Genomic DNA, 16,574 nt, shown 5'->3' with positions numbered 1-16,574 from the left:
TGTCTAAAAGTGTCCCAATTTTTTCCTGAATTAGATGCTTTATACATTTCCCAAGCAAAGAATGAATAAGATGAAAATAGTTTCTTTTCATACATTTTTCCATACAGCATCATGCCTCCCTTCAGTATGAAGGGTAAAGTTGGCTAGGCACCCTGGTACAGACACCGCCACCCAGGATTCTCTTTACATTCAGGGCCCCAGAAGAACGTTCATTTTTCTGAAAGGGGAGCAGTGGAACAATTCCAGTCACAAGGCCCTCGGCATCGTACGGGGACAAAGGCGGCTCTGTCTGTGTTTCTGCCTCTTTGCGTGCTTGTTGGCAACCCAGCAACATGAGGCCCTGGGTGGCTTCCCAAGCCCTGCCCTGATTCACTTAGCGATGAAAGAAAATACTTCAGTGACCTGACATCTCCTACTACACATCTCAAGACAACGATAAAGAGGAAAACAACATCAGATACAGTTTTACTGAAACCAAACGGTGCTTCATTTCCTTTAGTATTTAGTGAGTTTAATTTATAGACAAACCACCAGATTCTACAGAAGAAGAATGCCTTCTAATGCCCAGATCTTTGCCGAGGGGCTTCTGGGACCATGCAAGTGGCTTTGGCAGTCAGCCACACTGAACAGCTGCTTCATAACATGCATTACATAACGCCGACAATCACTGCAATCCATTTCCTCAGTCTCTGTGCACAAATTGACCAATCACAGCCGTCAATGCTAGGCTAAAGCATTATGACATCATCAGAAAGGTCATAAGGTTAATTAGAGGAAGTCTGAAAAAATAAGGACTCTATGAACTGAACTGGTGCTTGTTTTGGACCTTTTCCAGAGTCACAGTGCTGGATATTTAGTGCGTGAGAACACTCACAGGAAGCCTTCAGGTCGGCATGTTTATAATAATGATCACTGCTTGCCATAAATGATAATGCAAGTTTGAACAGACATGCTAACATAACATTATAATGTATGAAGGACACTACATTTTAGACCAGAAGCAGACAAATGATGCTTTGTGCTCATTCACACTCGAGAAATAATAATCCAAGTTGACTGACTTCCAGTCTCTGGGTTTAACCACTTGCAGTTCCATCCCTCACTTAGAAGCAGATTTAGTTGAGTCAGAATCTAGCTGCCAGATTGATCCACATATGATCCTCTTAAAAGAAAACCAAAAGTGTACCTTGCCTGTTTGCGTGCGTGGTGTCTTTTTCCCCTCTCAAGTCGTTATGAATGGGAAATCCTGCATGTTATTTGGCAGGTAAGAAAACATGCAGACTGTTTGGTTCGAGTCAGAGTTGAGATTGTGCTTTGTGCTGGGGGTGACACAACATGAGACACAACAGCAGGTCAGCACAGCAGAGCATTCTGGGACAGCTCACTGGGTTGCACTGGAGCTGCTGCGGTTGCCATGGTAACCAGATGACTGGGTGGATTGAGGAGGATTTTTATTGAAATCACATCATTTTATATTTCATGATTCAATAACTGCGAAATTCAAAAACTACATGCAAAATAAAGATGGTATAGTCACATTTTTTTATATCTATTTAATTCCTTATACATTTTTTTTTTTACATAAGAATTAATTTGTTTTTAATACATTTCTTATGCATGTTTATTTATAAGTTACTTATTTACGTATGTATATTTTACAGATAATAGCTTTGCTTTAAATAAATATTTATTAATTTACTTACTAAATAAAGATTATATTTTATTTTAATAAATACGCATTTATTTCCTTTACTAAAGTATTTTGAATTACTCCAGAAATATGATAAAACTTTAAAATCATTATCATCTTTATTTAATAATTCAATGAATAAATATTGTAAATACACTACTTATCTGCTTACATATTTTTAGTTACTAAATTATTATTTTAATTTTAATTTTAAAAAACTATTTTCTAAATAAAGATTTTAATGTAATAAATATTAATTTATTTCCTCTACCAAAGTAATTTAATTACTACAGAAAGATGATAAATACTTTTAAAAATCATCTTTCTTTATAGTAATTAAATAATTACCTGAATAATGCAAATAAATAAATAAATATTACAATAAACTATCATTTTTATTTAGTAAATAAATATTGTAAATATATTGCCATTGCACATATTTATGTATGTGTATTTTAATTTATGTGTAGTTTAATTTATGTATTTATTTATGAACTATTTTATTGTAATATTTATTTATATATTTGCTTTATAAATAATTGAGTAAAGCAAAAATAAAAACATTAAAATTTCAAAATGTCATCATTATTAAATAAATGAATAAATAATCAACTACTAAATATTTACTCACAATTTTCTTTTTGTCTTTTACAGTAGGTCTGATATATAGAAAAATATAGAAACTGCAAACAAGAATGTAACGGATTACAAGTTATTAATGTGTGATTATGCAACAATTCCAGAAAATAAGTGAAATTAACTATGCAGTCAATGAATTTATGAACATAAAAATTCTTTACTGATATCTGACCTCATAACTAAAAGTGACCAGGCAGGTGGTGAATTAAAGCTAACATTCATCTTTAATGAGGCACAAGAAGGTGTCCGTCACCCTCCTCCGCCTGTCTGCGCAGCTGACCAATGCAGCTGGTCCGCCCAGACCCACCCATTAACCATTCCAGCCAGCCTACATCACACCAGCCATGCTGCCATATGCTTGTGTGTCAACTATGTGTGCATCAAACCACGCCTGTGTCTATTTATGCAGGAGGAAAAAAAAATCACAGGAAACACAGATCTAATAAATCTAAAACAGTCTAAGAGGTCAATCTGAGTTTGTGTCTGTCACTTGCATAGCCATTTCAAATATCCTCTCTACAACTTGCGCCAGAACAATTCACCCAATTGTGCTGAAGCTTTTAGTAGGACAACGTTTATGCACAGGGTCTATGTGTCACAGTGTGCTTGGGAGGTCCGCAGTGTCAGTGAGCAATTTCGGATCGAGACTGCACATGAATTCCACTACAGTACAGAAAGAACACTGATGACTGATGGGGCCAAGCTGTGACTACAGCTAGAATGGACGCAACAAGTAAAAATCGAAACCGAGAGACTTTTGTGCTAGGAAGGCATTTGATGTCAATTAGCAGATCTGTTTTGAAGCATTTAATTCCCATACTTTCCCAAACGCTGATGTGCCATAGACGCAACACTAAAAGACTGTAATAGGGGTGTGGCACAGACAGCTTTAGGCAAGCATTTCTCTCCATGAGGCTTCAAATAGGCATTCTTCTTGCATATTTCCCCCTTGTTTCTTATCTAAAAACGTTCCTAGCTGCATATTTGAATCTTTTTTTTTCTGCATGCAATCCTGCACGTGCTATAGGGATGTAGTCTCGGACTGGCTTTTCTCCAACCTCTTAGATCTTAGTAAGAGCTGGATGTGGTTTCCCTAACATGCTGGATGGAAACCACAGCCCACCTACTTCTCATTCAACATAGCTTAGAGAATCTAAAAGGGTGTCCCAAAGCTCTCCCCCAAACCTCAGCTGAAAGTGCTTCCTTTGAAAAGAAACAAAGGCACACCCGCCACCAGCCGAGCCGAGTGGGAGCTCCATTCGACCGTTTCTGAACAGCTATTTGCAGCATGTCTTACAATAAAACAGATCAAATTAGGTGCATTGTGATGTCATAAATATATGTTATAATCAGAGGGGTGGGGACACATGATAATGTCTATTCTATTGTGACTCTACAGACAATTTTTTCATGGCTTGGCTTGACCAAATGCAAAAATACATAGATATGGGTCATGAAGTGCACCTATTATAAATCAAGCCTACTGTACTGAGGAAGGAAACATGATCATTTTCCCCCGGTTTGCCATGCGTTTTTCCATTATCCTGTACCGCTCCCTCAAACACGTTTGTGTGCATTTTTTCGCCTAAAAGTCACATTGGTCAAATACAGGTTTGATAATTGGTTGTTTTAATGCAATTTTTAGATAAACTACATGTGGAATGATATGCTTTTTTCGTTATACTACATTATAACAGTCTGTGTAGTAGCTTCACGCGAGCTACGCGACGCAAAGTTGACGGTGCAAACAGCTTCATTAATTATAAAGGGAACGTTTCTGTTTTGTTGCGTCGCGGTGTAGATGAGGTGTGAATCCCATAACCGTCCTAGAAATGCTGCAGTGCTGCTTCAAATACTATATTATAGACGTTGACAGCTTAATTTCGCTTAAAAAATCACAAGTTTACCGGCTCCAAGCACCTGAGTAACGTAACATAATTTAGCTAACGTTACGCGAAGCAGGAGATCAGCGTTCGCGAGCGTTGCGTTTAGTTCGGATCAGAGCATTGCAAATCAAACACATTCATTCTCAGAGGATTTTTAAATACTTCTAAGCATGCTTTATACTTAATAAATAATTAAAGAAGATATTCCATAACTCACGGTTATGCGGGGAATATTCTTCTTGCCCTGATAGCCAGACATCTTCGTTATGCTCTATTCCCTTTGATGAACCGTTATCACTGTAATAATGGATGCAACGATCTGTTTGGGAAGGGAAATGGCTTGGTTTAGGACAATTTTGTAGTCCTCAAGAAACGGAGGAAGCAAAAGCGCTAGAAATGTAAAGGACAAAGGACCTGTGCCCAATATCTCCTCTCCACTGATGCACCAAGTCCACCCAGACTGTCTGAGACAAAACGAGAGATTTTCATAGCGGAGAGCAGCGCGCATGCGCACAACCCCGCCCTGGATAGCCAGCAGCTCCTCCTCTGAGTCCAGAGAGGGTGACCAATGTTTCAGACAATGGTTTTAATGGCACACGGATCAGTGTTTGCATTATCTGATCGACAATGATGGAAAAAATTAAACAAACAAACAAACAGCTTTAGCAATGAATATTACACATGATTGTATGCTATGCAGTTTAATAAAAAGGTCAATGACGTGACATTTTTCTGTGACAATTTTTAACTAATTATTAAAAAAAGACATTAAAAGATCGATTCATAAGGATAATGATTTGAATACACTTCAACAATGTTTACATAATATATATATATATATATATATATATATATATATATATATATATATATTCAATTTCTGAATTAAAACTCATGTAGATACTTTTGTGAGGCTAAAAGTCCAAAAAGGTCTAAGTGGTGTTGTCTGGACATCTTATTGGAAGGCTAAATTGCTTGTGGGAAAAAGAGAAATATCGGTATATAAAGAAAAATAACAGTAAAGCATTTTTCATATTATTAATTATTTTATTCATATGATATTCTTAATACACTTTTGATCATTTTTGACATTTCTCGACCATTTAATGAAAAGGCTTGCTTTATTCAGGTCAAAGCCCTATGACTAGTCATGACTCAAACATTAATGTTTTTTTAAATAAATAAATATTTGAATATTATGTTTGAAAATGGCTTGAAAATAAATGGTTTGATAATAAAGTTGTGTACACAATAAGCAAATAAAATAAATGTGATTGCCTCAGATTGCCATTATGAGTAACAAAACAATGTGTTTGCAGTTTTAGCTCAGGCAGTTAAGAACAGTATGTCATAACACCACACTTAATGCCTTCTTTTGCCTCAAATCTACACTGTAAACCCGACTAAGTTCAGAAAAAGCTAACTTGCTAATTTGCTAACATGTTAACAATAGCATGGTATAGCACTTTCTGAATAAGCGCATCAATATAAACCATTTAACATACTTGCTCTCAAACCAAGCCGCATTCACCACTTGTCACCATGATGGTAACTCTCCAAAAACCCATAAACAGAAACTCTTCTAAATTAGCATAACAAAACATTAATCACTACTAAATCTAACACTTAACATGAATCTTGCACAAAAAAACAAAACAAAAAACAAAAAAACATAACACTTAATTTTAGCATGTACTCTATACCTTTTGTGTGCCATGGGCAAAGCATGCTGGGAAATAGAAATCCCAGGCAATTTCAGTTAAACTTAAGTTCATCTAAATTAAAAGAAATGAGTTTTTAAAACTCAAAACAATGAAACAGTGCAGTTTACTTAAAATATATCAGTTCTGTGAACTTGAAAAGAAAGAGCAAAATACTCATAAAAGTTCATTTGACTGAACTAATTTGTTTAATTTAAGTTTGTCCTAATCAAACCAATTAATTATTTTGAGCATTAGGGTTTACAATGTAGTGATATATAATATACAAAGACTACAGCTCAACATCCGGGTCCTTCGGGCTACTTTGGTCTCAATGCAATAGACTTAAACATGCTATTGATCTCTGCAGTCATTAAGGCCTGTCAGTGAGGAAAAAAGCATAGGAGTGGCTTTAAATCACACTTGCCGAACAGAACAATTTCCTGTTTGGTAGACTGGGTGACAGAGCTCTTTTTGTATAGTATCATGTACAAGGGTAACAACATTCATTGAAATGGCTATACAGTTTTCTCTTCCATGGTTTATGTGAATAAAGAGGGTAATTCTGATTTTAAAGAGGGAAAACAGGCATATGAACTTTTTAACAGTTCCCAAGTTATTGCTCTTAGAGCCCTATTGGGGCATACTTTAATCATCGTTCAGCATCATTGTCTCTGTAGCTATGGTTACTGCATCCAGATACCAAGGCCCACACATACAGCCTCTTGAACTATTGGGCTCTTTAGGAACAAGAACTGGACTGTAAAGTCATCTTATTTTGTAGGGGTTGTAGATTTTCTTATTAAAAAATTAACTAGCTAGAAGAGCTGCACCTTATTTCTAAATGTACAAACCTTTGCGAGGTATAGATCTTATGTGCCAGAGAAACAAGTGTGCAGACATCTTTAGAATTTATAGTTTGAACTTTGGTTTTTGACGTGACATGACGTGAATTTACTTACTGTATAGTTAACGAACGTTATCATGAGCATTGTAATGTTTGAAACGGATGCCATAACAAATGTCAGTTAGACGGGGAAGTTTTAAAATGAGTGGTTCTTTCATAAATTCGTAAGATCTTACTTTCATGCTGTTAAATAAAAACCGAAAGACAGAACACAACGAGTGCAGCGCTGAAAAGGGGCGTGGCTACATAAGGTCTATAATGACCACTAATGTTGTATGCATCCTTGACCTTTTTACTGTGAAAACAACAGAAAATATTCAAGCCTTAAAAGAATTCACGATTTTATTCACCCGCAACAACTTTAACAATAAGTAGGGAGTATTGTACAGTCAGCTGGTTTGTAGTGCAAAACAAACCCAGGCAGGGTGATCAGATTTTGTATTATACTGAAGGAATTCATTTTACCATAATAATCGATAATAATCACCTGAATATTACTACTTGCTGAGTAAGTAAATCAATGGAAACTGAGTTTAAATCATTCTGAATAGCAGAGCAGGAGATTGGTTGCCAGGGAAAATGTCAAATATACAGTTTAAAGGTTATATACAAAAATATTTGACAACAGGATGCTGCAATTGACCAATCAGAATCAACACAACAGTGTAACAGAGTGCAACAGTCAGGTTCTGGAAGTAAAAACTCCATAAGGAAATTGATTTTGAACGATAACTTATAAACCTTTAAAAAATAATTGAGGTTGTTAATCCATGGTATTTGCTTCTGCTGAAGCTGTCAGCCTGCATTATTTCATCTTATTTTTTAAAATAATTGTGTTTAACAGTGGAATTCCTGGTGAAAAACTACATTACCCATGATGCTGTACAGAAAATTACACCAATCACAGAGTCCAAAAAAGCTCTTTAACTCACTCCCATGAAGCACTGCGAATGACATAATCGTGTCAATCTCCCTACTCTCTAATATACTGTATATGTGCATATTTTGCAATAAACGTAAAATATTTTGTTTTTATACATATAATCAACGTTCGTAAATGAGTATAGTTTTATATTTTCTCCATTGTTTTCGCAATGCTTCATGGGATTGTAGTTCTTTCTATCACTAAAGCCATTAAAGGGATAGCTCACCCAAAAATGAAAATTGTCCCATGATTTACTCACCCTCAAGCCATCCTAGGTGTATTTGACTTTATTCTTTCAGACGAACACAATCAGAGATAAATTTAAAAATATCCTGGCTCTTCCAAGCTTTAGAATAGTAGTGAATAGGGGGCAAGATTTTGAAGCCCAAAAAAATGCATCCATCCATCATAAAAATAATTAATATGTTGGTTAATAAATGCCTTCTGAAGTGAAGTGATGCATTTTTGTAAGAAAAATATCCATATTTAAAACTTTTTTAGCTAAAACGAATAGCTTCCGGCAGATGACCGTAAGCACACTGCGCAAGTCGACTTGCACAACAAGAGTAACCCGTGACGCGATGTATGACGCAGGATGTAGGAGTATAGTAAGCTTAGACGCGGTTTAAACAAATAGGGCTGTGCAACAAACTCATGCTCCTCTTCGCTTATATCGAAATCCTTCGACATTTCTCCTTAAAATTTCTTGTTTTAGACTTCTAATTTGTGACCGGTGTTTTGTTTCGCTCTATCCTCTGTGCTTCCGCGTTTGTCATTGTGCCACGCGTTGGGTCAGGGGTTACTCTTCCGCCGCAAATCAAAGCTTAATAAAGATTTAAATATGGATATTTTTCTTACAAAAACCCATCGCTTCACTTCAGAAGGCCTTTATTAACCCCCTGGAGCCGTATGGATTATTTTTATGATGGACGGATGCATTTTTTGGGCTTCAAAATCTCGCCCCCCATTCACTACCATTATAAAGCTTGGAAAAGCCAGGATATTTTTAAATTTATCTCCGATTGTGTTCGTCTGAAAGAAGATAGTCATATACAGCTAGGATGGCTAAAGGGTGAGTAATTCATGGGATAATTTTCATTTTTGGTTAAACTATCCCTAAGTAAGTATACAGTCTTGTACCTTTGTTGTTGTTTTTTTTTTGTCCAATTTTCAAAAACCTTTTTGCTTCAAATCAAAGTTTGTAGTGTTGTGATTCACCTCATAGCTGATTGGCTTGGTTCATGGCTTATAACTCTTTACAAGGACAATTTAAAAAAAAAAAAATGGAAAAAATACTTACGGAGCACCACTGAAAAACATAACAGCTTCAAAATTTGCATTTTCGATATGGGTGTGTGTAATTTAAGTTGTAGAGCAAAAAGTATTGTCAAGTTAGACCTTATTTTACTCATAAATTGAAAAACCCCATTATAAAACCCCATAGGATTTAGGGTTCTGACGTCATCCCTGCACCACTCTATAAGTTCACATATGGACTGTAAATTAATAGATCAAACAAAAATCATGTAATTAAAAAAGAATTAAGGAATTTTACTTCTCAGTAAGAACAAAATCATTCACGAACCACTTGGAGTGTTGACTCTGAAAACATATTTCAATTTTTTTAATGATTTTAAACCAGTATTCATAACCATCTCACCATATTAGCTACAATATGGAACCATTTTTCAGATCTAGGCCTATATAAATATACTCCAAGCTATATTTTTGAGAATTGGTTGATTGTTATTATAAGCAAGGGAGGCTTCATTTGAATGAAGATTGATATAAGCAATCAGACTGTTTCCACCCACATGACAATGCACAATCCCTGCAGCTCTTACCTCGTCGTTTAGGTTCTGCAGAATCTCTTTTCCGGTACTTCTTCTAATCTCCACCTTTCGTGGTTTGGAGATATCCTTCTGCCTCTCGATCACTCGACCTTTCCCTGAGGACAGCGAGTCGAAGTCCAGCGTCTTGTTCTCTGACGAACCCTCCACCGGGCAGAACATGCCACAGAATTTCTGCCGTGGCTGGTTGGGGCTGGAGCTTCCCATGTTCTGGAAGAACGCAGGCACATCTCCGACAGCAGACATTTCTCTCAGTGAATACTGTCAGATGGATGCAAAGGCATGTAAACCTCCGGTTAGAGAGCAGGGGGTTGCTCTGTGGACACTAAATGTTAGTTTTTTCATTGGGAGGTGAGAAACAGTATCACATGTGAGGCGAGGAGGTTCCTACAAATCCTAAAGGAATGCTAATGGATTTTTTTTTTCTAACGAGATAATAATTCAAATAAGAATCCTCTAAGAATAAAATAAAATCCTACTGGGTAAAAATATCAGTAATTAATATGATAGAAATTATAGAAACTACATTAGCATTTCTTCAGGATATTTGACAAAGGTAACAGAAATGAGTTTGTCAAAAAAAACCCAAAAAAAACAATGAATTTTATTATCCACACTATTCAGCCCTGCATATTAACATGCAATTGATCGCAACGATAGCAAACACTTCAATGAAAAGCCCTTTAGAAAAGATGCCTACTCATGTTGAACAATCTGTTGAACAACACAACACATTAAGAATATATGCAAATAACTGTAAACCGTGCAAATGATATGTTATTAAACGCAACGCATCAAGATTTAAAAGCATTATATTTCGATGACAGATAGACAGAGAGAGAAAATCCAGAGATGTTACCGTACAGTAGACGTGAGACCGACGGAGGATGAGGTGACGCTCTGCTGGAGAGATGAGAGGAGAAACAGCGGAAGCGATGCGGTGTTTTGAGGGTTAAAGATGTAATGTGTCCATATCTGAGGGCTCTTTCCCCGGATGACTTGTCACTTAATGCCCATTGTGTAGTAACCTACCATTGTTAGCGCTCACACCATTTGTTTGGTGAACACGCGGTTGATGTGGTAAATAAAGAGAAATGTAGCCTATGTTAGGTTTAGTCATAGCATTGATAATGACTCTTGATGTTTATTTATTTATTTTTCTTCTCTTGGGTCTTAAAGTGTCGTTGCTCCGTTGATAGTTGAAGCGCCACGCCCATGCAGGTTAAAGTTAAGGGCGCTGTCCTTTCAGCACCACGCGCCGGAGACGTTATAATTCACTGTTTATATGACTTTTGGTTATGAGTGGACTGGTTCTTGTGCTCCGTCTGAGCTATTCTTATGTGTCAGATGGATGTAGCCTACAGTATTTAACCGTGTTACTTCTCGCTTAGGGAAAGCAAATGTAAGAACTTTAATAATTTAACGATTCCACTTCCATTTTAGTCATTTTTAGGAATAATTATTTTGGGGAAATGTACGCCCAATTCATATTGCTTGCTTTTAGTAGGCTACTGCGTGTATACACATGATGAGATCATTTCATATTCCAGCTAGCCTAAATAATTATAAATACAAAAAAAATCTGTAAATATTAAACATAAATAAATAAAATAAAAAATATTTTGCAATAAATTTGCCTATTGATCCTCACTATATATGAGAATACATAAGAAAAATTTTGAATTAACAAAATGTGGTAATTATTAATTTATTTATTTTATAAAATGCAACATTACAACGAAACTCAGTGTCTAATCAATATATAACTACATGCTGTCATTTACGAACAATTAGCCAATAACTATAGGCCCTAAAACAGTAATGCCTGGTTTCACAGACAAGGCTTAGTCCCAGACTAAAATAGGCCTACATATTTGAGCTGTGAGCTGTTTAACTGAATGCAACTTGCACTGACATATTTTAAGATATGTCAGTGCAAGTTGTTTTGCACTGTTGTTTTGTCTTACACCAGTTTTTTTATTTATTTATATATATATATATATATATATATATATATATATATATATATAAGGCACGTTTATAAAAGCTACTTTAAAGCAACACTATGTAGTTTTTCGACCTTAAAATAATATCTCTAAAATTATTTCAGTGGTAGAACAACTCTTAACCGGACGAATTCTACTGCCGCTACTATCTGAGCAGCCTCCTAGCGGCTACAACCACACTCTGCAAGTTTCGTGTTCGGGTCGGTACACACAACAGCTCCGCCCATCCCCTGCCAGCGGAAAAGTGCGACCTGCTTTACGGAATCCGTCACATATTTTACTCGTAAGTTGCGTCCCAAATTACGCACTATACACTATGCACTTATACACTATGTACTTATGCACTATGTACTCATCCGTGTAGTGCGTGAATTGTATAAGGTTATTTTGTCATTTAACAACCAAGTCTGATCCTCCCTCCCCCTTCACAACGTAATTAAAGCTGCAACAGTTGAGTGCATGAAGTGTCCAACATTCCACACTTCTTTTCCGTTAATTTAGTGCATCATCCGGGTATTTAAAGTGTACTTTTTCTTTTGGGAATTTTCAGTGTGAACACACTGCTTGCACTATTTATACTTAAAAACGTCATGGAATAGTGCATATGTAAATTGAGATGCACCTGCAGCCTGGGTGGAATTAGCCAACAGCTAACTAAGACAAAACAATCTAATATGCAAGTCTCAAAACCATGCGGACAACATTTTAATCTATTATACAAATTACACTCTTTGCAAACAATGCTACATACGAACCATGCAAGCAAAAAAAAAAAACTAGGCTAACATAGTACCGTTCTTTTTGTCATTGAACTTTTCAATTCTGGAGTAACAATAGCCTAAATAAAACTATGTAATGATATTTGTAGAACGTAGTGCAACACGGGCTACTTTACCTGGTCGGTGGACATGGTTTCCAAATGAGGTTTCTGCATTCGCCGGTTCTGTCAGCTTATGCCGCGTTCCAGGCAACCCGTAACCTGTGTTTTTCCAACCCGTGAAAGTGCACTGGAATGGCAGTCAAACCCGTGACTTCCCACCCGTGAACTCGTACTAGATCGATGTACTCCCAGTTCCGCTCTCTGACGTCACATAGCCCGCGAAACACCCCTACGGATGCGGTGTTTATGCAAGTGCACGGTAAAATAAAGTAAAATAAAAGGTAGAACAGCTTCTCTTGCCTTATGCGCCATTTTTCTCCTCCGTTTCCCTCAAATAAGCAAGGAGTAAGCACCTTTGGCGATAGAAATAATTGTAAATGAGCATAAGCCCCATATGGTCCACCATGCTGGTTTGTTTACACTCAGGCAGTTTGGCGTGTAAAAATCCCCACAGTAAAAACTGCGTTCCGGGGGGTAAAATCCGCGTTTTTGCCGGGGCTCCCCTGGTAAAATTCGCATTCCAGGGGCTAAATATCACATTATTTGGGGTCGATTCAACCCACGGACATGAAAAACAACCTGCGGCAACAGTGTAAAAGTAGCCCAATTCCGCGGGAAAACTGCAGACTTGGCAACACTGGTCCACGGGGAAGCCTATTATACAGCGACAGTATTTATGACACTGGTAACAGACAATTGCGCTTATCAACCACATAGGGGAACCGTGAGCAAATGTTCCATTGTGTCGCCTTCTCCTAGCTTAATCTAAGCTCTGTCTGTGAAACCAGGCCTAAAAGTTCTTGATTCATTTCAAGTTGGACGACATTACGCTATAAAACAATAGGCTTGTTCGACTTGAAGCGGCGCTGCACAGACCGATCGGTGTATGACATCAAAGTACAGTGAGAGCGATTCGAAAGCACAGAGTCATCTGCTCTCTAATCACTCTTGCAGTACTTTGATGTCATACACCGATCGGTCTGTGCAGCGCCGCTTCAAATCGAACAAGCCTAATGATATGCAGTTGAGTCGCTAGAAAGAACCGGTTAATAAGAGTTAATTGTTCAGAAATCGAAATATACTGGTCATGTTGTATGTTTTGTACTGTTATTTAATGTGTTTTTGGATTGTTCTGCTGACAAAACACTGCAAAAATATCTTTCCAAGAAATTTCAGTAGAAAAAAAAACCCTGTATAAAGCTAAAAAAAAATGGCGGATGCCACTGAAAACGTAATCCTCACAAGCCTTGCTCTTTTTATACCTGTCATGGCTCTGCTCTGAATAAGCCAAGGTCTATAGCAGCAACACATAGTAGCCTAATTATCATATTCGAAATAGTTCGATTTCAAGTAAAAAAGCCAATATATTTTGCGCACAAATTTCTCACTTTGCAGTATGTGAGTATGTTGGTCAGTGGAACATTTCGGTGGAGAGTCGCTCATTGGAGACACATTCTGTTCGCTTCTCCAAAGAGACCTCACAATAATAGCTCTGAAAGCCCAGTTTCCATAACAACAACATGTGTCCTTACCCGCTCAAAAGAGTTGCTGCATTAGCTACTGTCTTTGCAGGCTGTTGGACTGAGGGGGGAAGAGTGAGAAAGACAGTTTGTGCCACAAAAGGAACAAAGGATCAACTCGTTTCATTTAATTCCCCCAAATCAAACATCAGACATGCATGCATAAAAATGACGTAAAGAGAAAACTTAATAGATTTTTCCAAAACTCTTCTCTGGTTAACAGAAGTCATTATGTGGCTTAGATAATGGTCTTGCTTTGGAGCACACAAGTATGCATACTTCAGTCATCATTCATTACGGAACCTCAGAACACCTGTTTCAGCCAATCACAAGACTGGAAGTTCAATTACAGCTCCTCCTCCTACAGCCTATGCGGTTGCCATGGGCTACTGCAAGGCTAGACTAATTCAAACAGGAATATGCAACTCAGGGGAACTAGATTTTTAACCTGTTATTTTAAGAAGATAACTTATTTAAAAGAGCCTAAAATACACACAAAGCGACCACTTGTGACAAATACTTCTGCAGTGTGAATACGGCACAGTAAGATAAAAAAGATCAACACATGCATTACGATGCATGTCGATGTTACTGAATGGAACGTACCGACTGTATTCTGATTTGATTTGTGTTGTGCTGAAGAAAACGCCCTAGGTTGCAGCAATTGCTGACTCATCAATTATTTGGCTTCTGCAAAGCTATCTTAAGACTCCTGACAGGGGCAAACCGTGAAAAGAAAAGAAAAAAAAAATCTGTAGTTGTAGGCAACTGTATCCATAAGCAAATACCACAAGATGTTGGAATACAGATGATGTATTTATCCATATCCAGCTCGGTTAGAATGAGGCACACCCTTATTTTCCCATCTGCGCCACAAGAGGGCAGTTTAGTAACGCTTTAGACTGCTAACTCCATCTAAACTGATTCATTTTTAAGTAAATTAAAACCAGGTGAACTCACAAAGGCAGTTTAGGCGCTTTAATGTTGGTAAATTAGTTTCAGCCTCTTGTGAGCAAATGCATGTAACACCCCTCGAGGATATAGTGCAAATGAATTTGTGCAGCATTTCACACAAAATCAATGGATAAAATGGATTCAATGCTAATAGCTTTTCTGCACACTGCTGTAAAACCAAGGACAGATGAAGCATTTCGACTACAGATATCTGTTCGACTACAGCACTGTGGTGCTCATTCAACCCTAGGTGATCCATAAGGAACTTAAGCAAGGAACTGTGAAAGTCCACATTATCTCAGACAAAAAAAAATGGCAGAGCAAAAATATGGCAGGCATCTCATATTCACAGTTAAGATAAGTGCATGAACTTGTACAAGAAACGTGAGTCAGATATAAGGGACGGGCAGTTGCCAGAATGGTCCAAACTCATGTTTAGGAGGAGCTGGGTCTGGTTAACCCTAACATCTCAACGAGAAAAAAAGCTACACTAATAGGAGGAATGTGGTAAGATCAAAATAACTTAGAGCTGCATGTAACATGACAAATAGTTGATGAAAGGACCACAGACATCACTCTGTCTCTGGGCTGGTCTGGCTCCAAAGTAATCATCTCACAGAAGTATCAACAACAGGCTCGGTGTGTGAACTGTAGAGCCGAAGGAGAGCTGACCTCAGGTCAAATTCCCAGACATGTGCTTCAGAGCTCTAATACAGGCTAATTCTGTGTTCTGAGTGGTTGCTTGCTTTGCTGGGTGGTTACGTACTTTCAAAAAGATTCAAGAAAAACCCAAACACTATATCATAGTGATGGCTGACTTAGCAAAAAGTAATTTTTATTGAAATAATAATTTTTAAAAAATGACAAAAAAGACAAAATTATTAATTGTGTAAGAATGACAGCTAAATGTACACCACAGAAGATATTTTTTAGGTAAAATGAGTAACGCATGATTAACACTCTAGTAACTTCTATTAACTAACAAGAAACTCTGATTAATGAATTAGTAAGTAATAGTGCTCAGTTGAAGGTGGTAGTTCACTATTAGCTAATCAGTAACTACTTTTTTTCATACTTCCCAGAGAACTACTAAGAACTACTATATACAGGTTCATAATTAACATGAATGATGAATAATGTATAATTAATTCTAAAGTAAAGGTCATGGTAACCCACTAGTAATGACTGAAGTATTACCAAATCCTTCAGAAGGAATTACTAATTATTTGGATCAGTATTCTAAAGTGAGAAACATAATAGCTCTCTAGTAACTACTGAAGTCATTGTAAACTTTTGAGGTTTTTGTACATTTTTGTACAGTTTTGTACAGTAATTCCTTCGGATGTATTTGGTAACACTTAAGTAATTACTAGTGGGTTACCATGATCTTCACTTTAGAATACTGATCCAAATAAGTAGTAGTTCCTAGAATGATGTAGTAACTCTTGAGTTATTACTATCCAATACTTTACAAAAACCTCAAGTTTATAATGACTTCAGTAGTTACTAGAGAGTTATTATGTTACTCACTTTAGAATACTGATCCAAATAATTAGTAATTCCTTCTGAAGGATTTGGTAATACTTCCGTCATTACTAGTGGGTTACCATGACCTTT

The 16,574-nt window shown here is 36.9% G+C and overlaps 1 protein-coding gene across 4 annotated transcripts in view; it reads right to left on the bottom strand.

Annotated features, from left to right (window-relative positions):
- dpysl2b (dihydropyrimidinase like 2b) overlaps positions 1-11,428 on the bottom strand; it is a 36,169-nt gene extending 24,741 nt beyond the window's left edge. Inside the window, exons 1-2 of one of the 4 annotated variants that reach the window (XM_051908398.1) lie at positions 10,462-11,428; positions 9,592-9,858 (exon numbers count right to left, since the gene is read on the bottom strand). In XM_051908398.1, coding sequence (XP_051764358.1) covers positions 9,592-9,843 — 252 coding nt within the window. In that variant the 5' untranslated portion in view covers positions 9,844-9,858; positions 10,462-11,428. Of the gene's footprint in view, positions 1-4,432; positions 4,745-9,591 lie in introns of those variants that run through there. The other 3 variants (XM_051908400.1, XM_051908397.1, XM_051908399.1) reach the window with 3 other exon arrangements.
- Positions 11,429-16,574: the final 5,146 nt, after the last annotated feature.

The sequence above is a fragment of the Ctenopharyngodon idella genome, chromosome 10 (assembly GCF_019924925.1).
Source record: "Ctenopharyngodon idella isolate HZGC_01 chromosome 10, HZGC01, whole genome shotgun sequence".
NCBI classification, from domain to species: domain Eukaryota; kingdom Metazoa; phylum Chordata; class Actinopteri; order Cypriniformes; family Xenocyprididae; genus Ctenopharyngodon; species Ctenopharyngodon idella.
The sequence above is the reverse complement of the archived record's forward strand: the minus strand, read 5'-3'. Positions and strand labels throughout refer to the sequence as shown.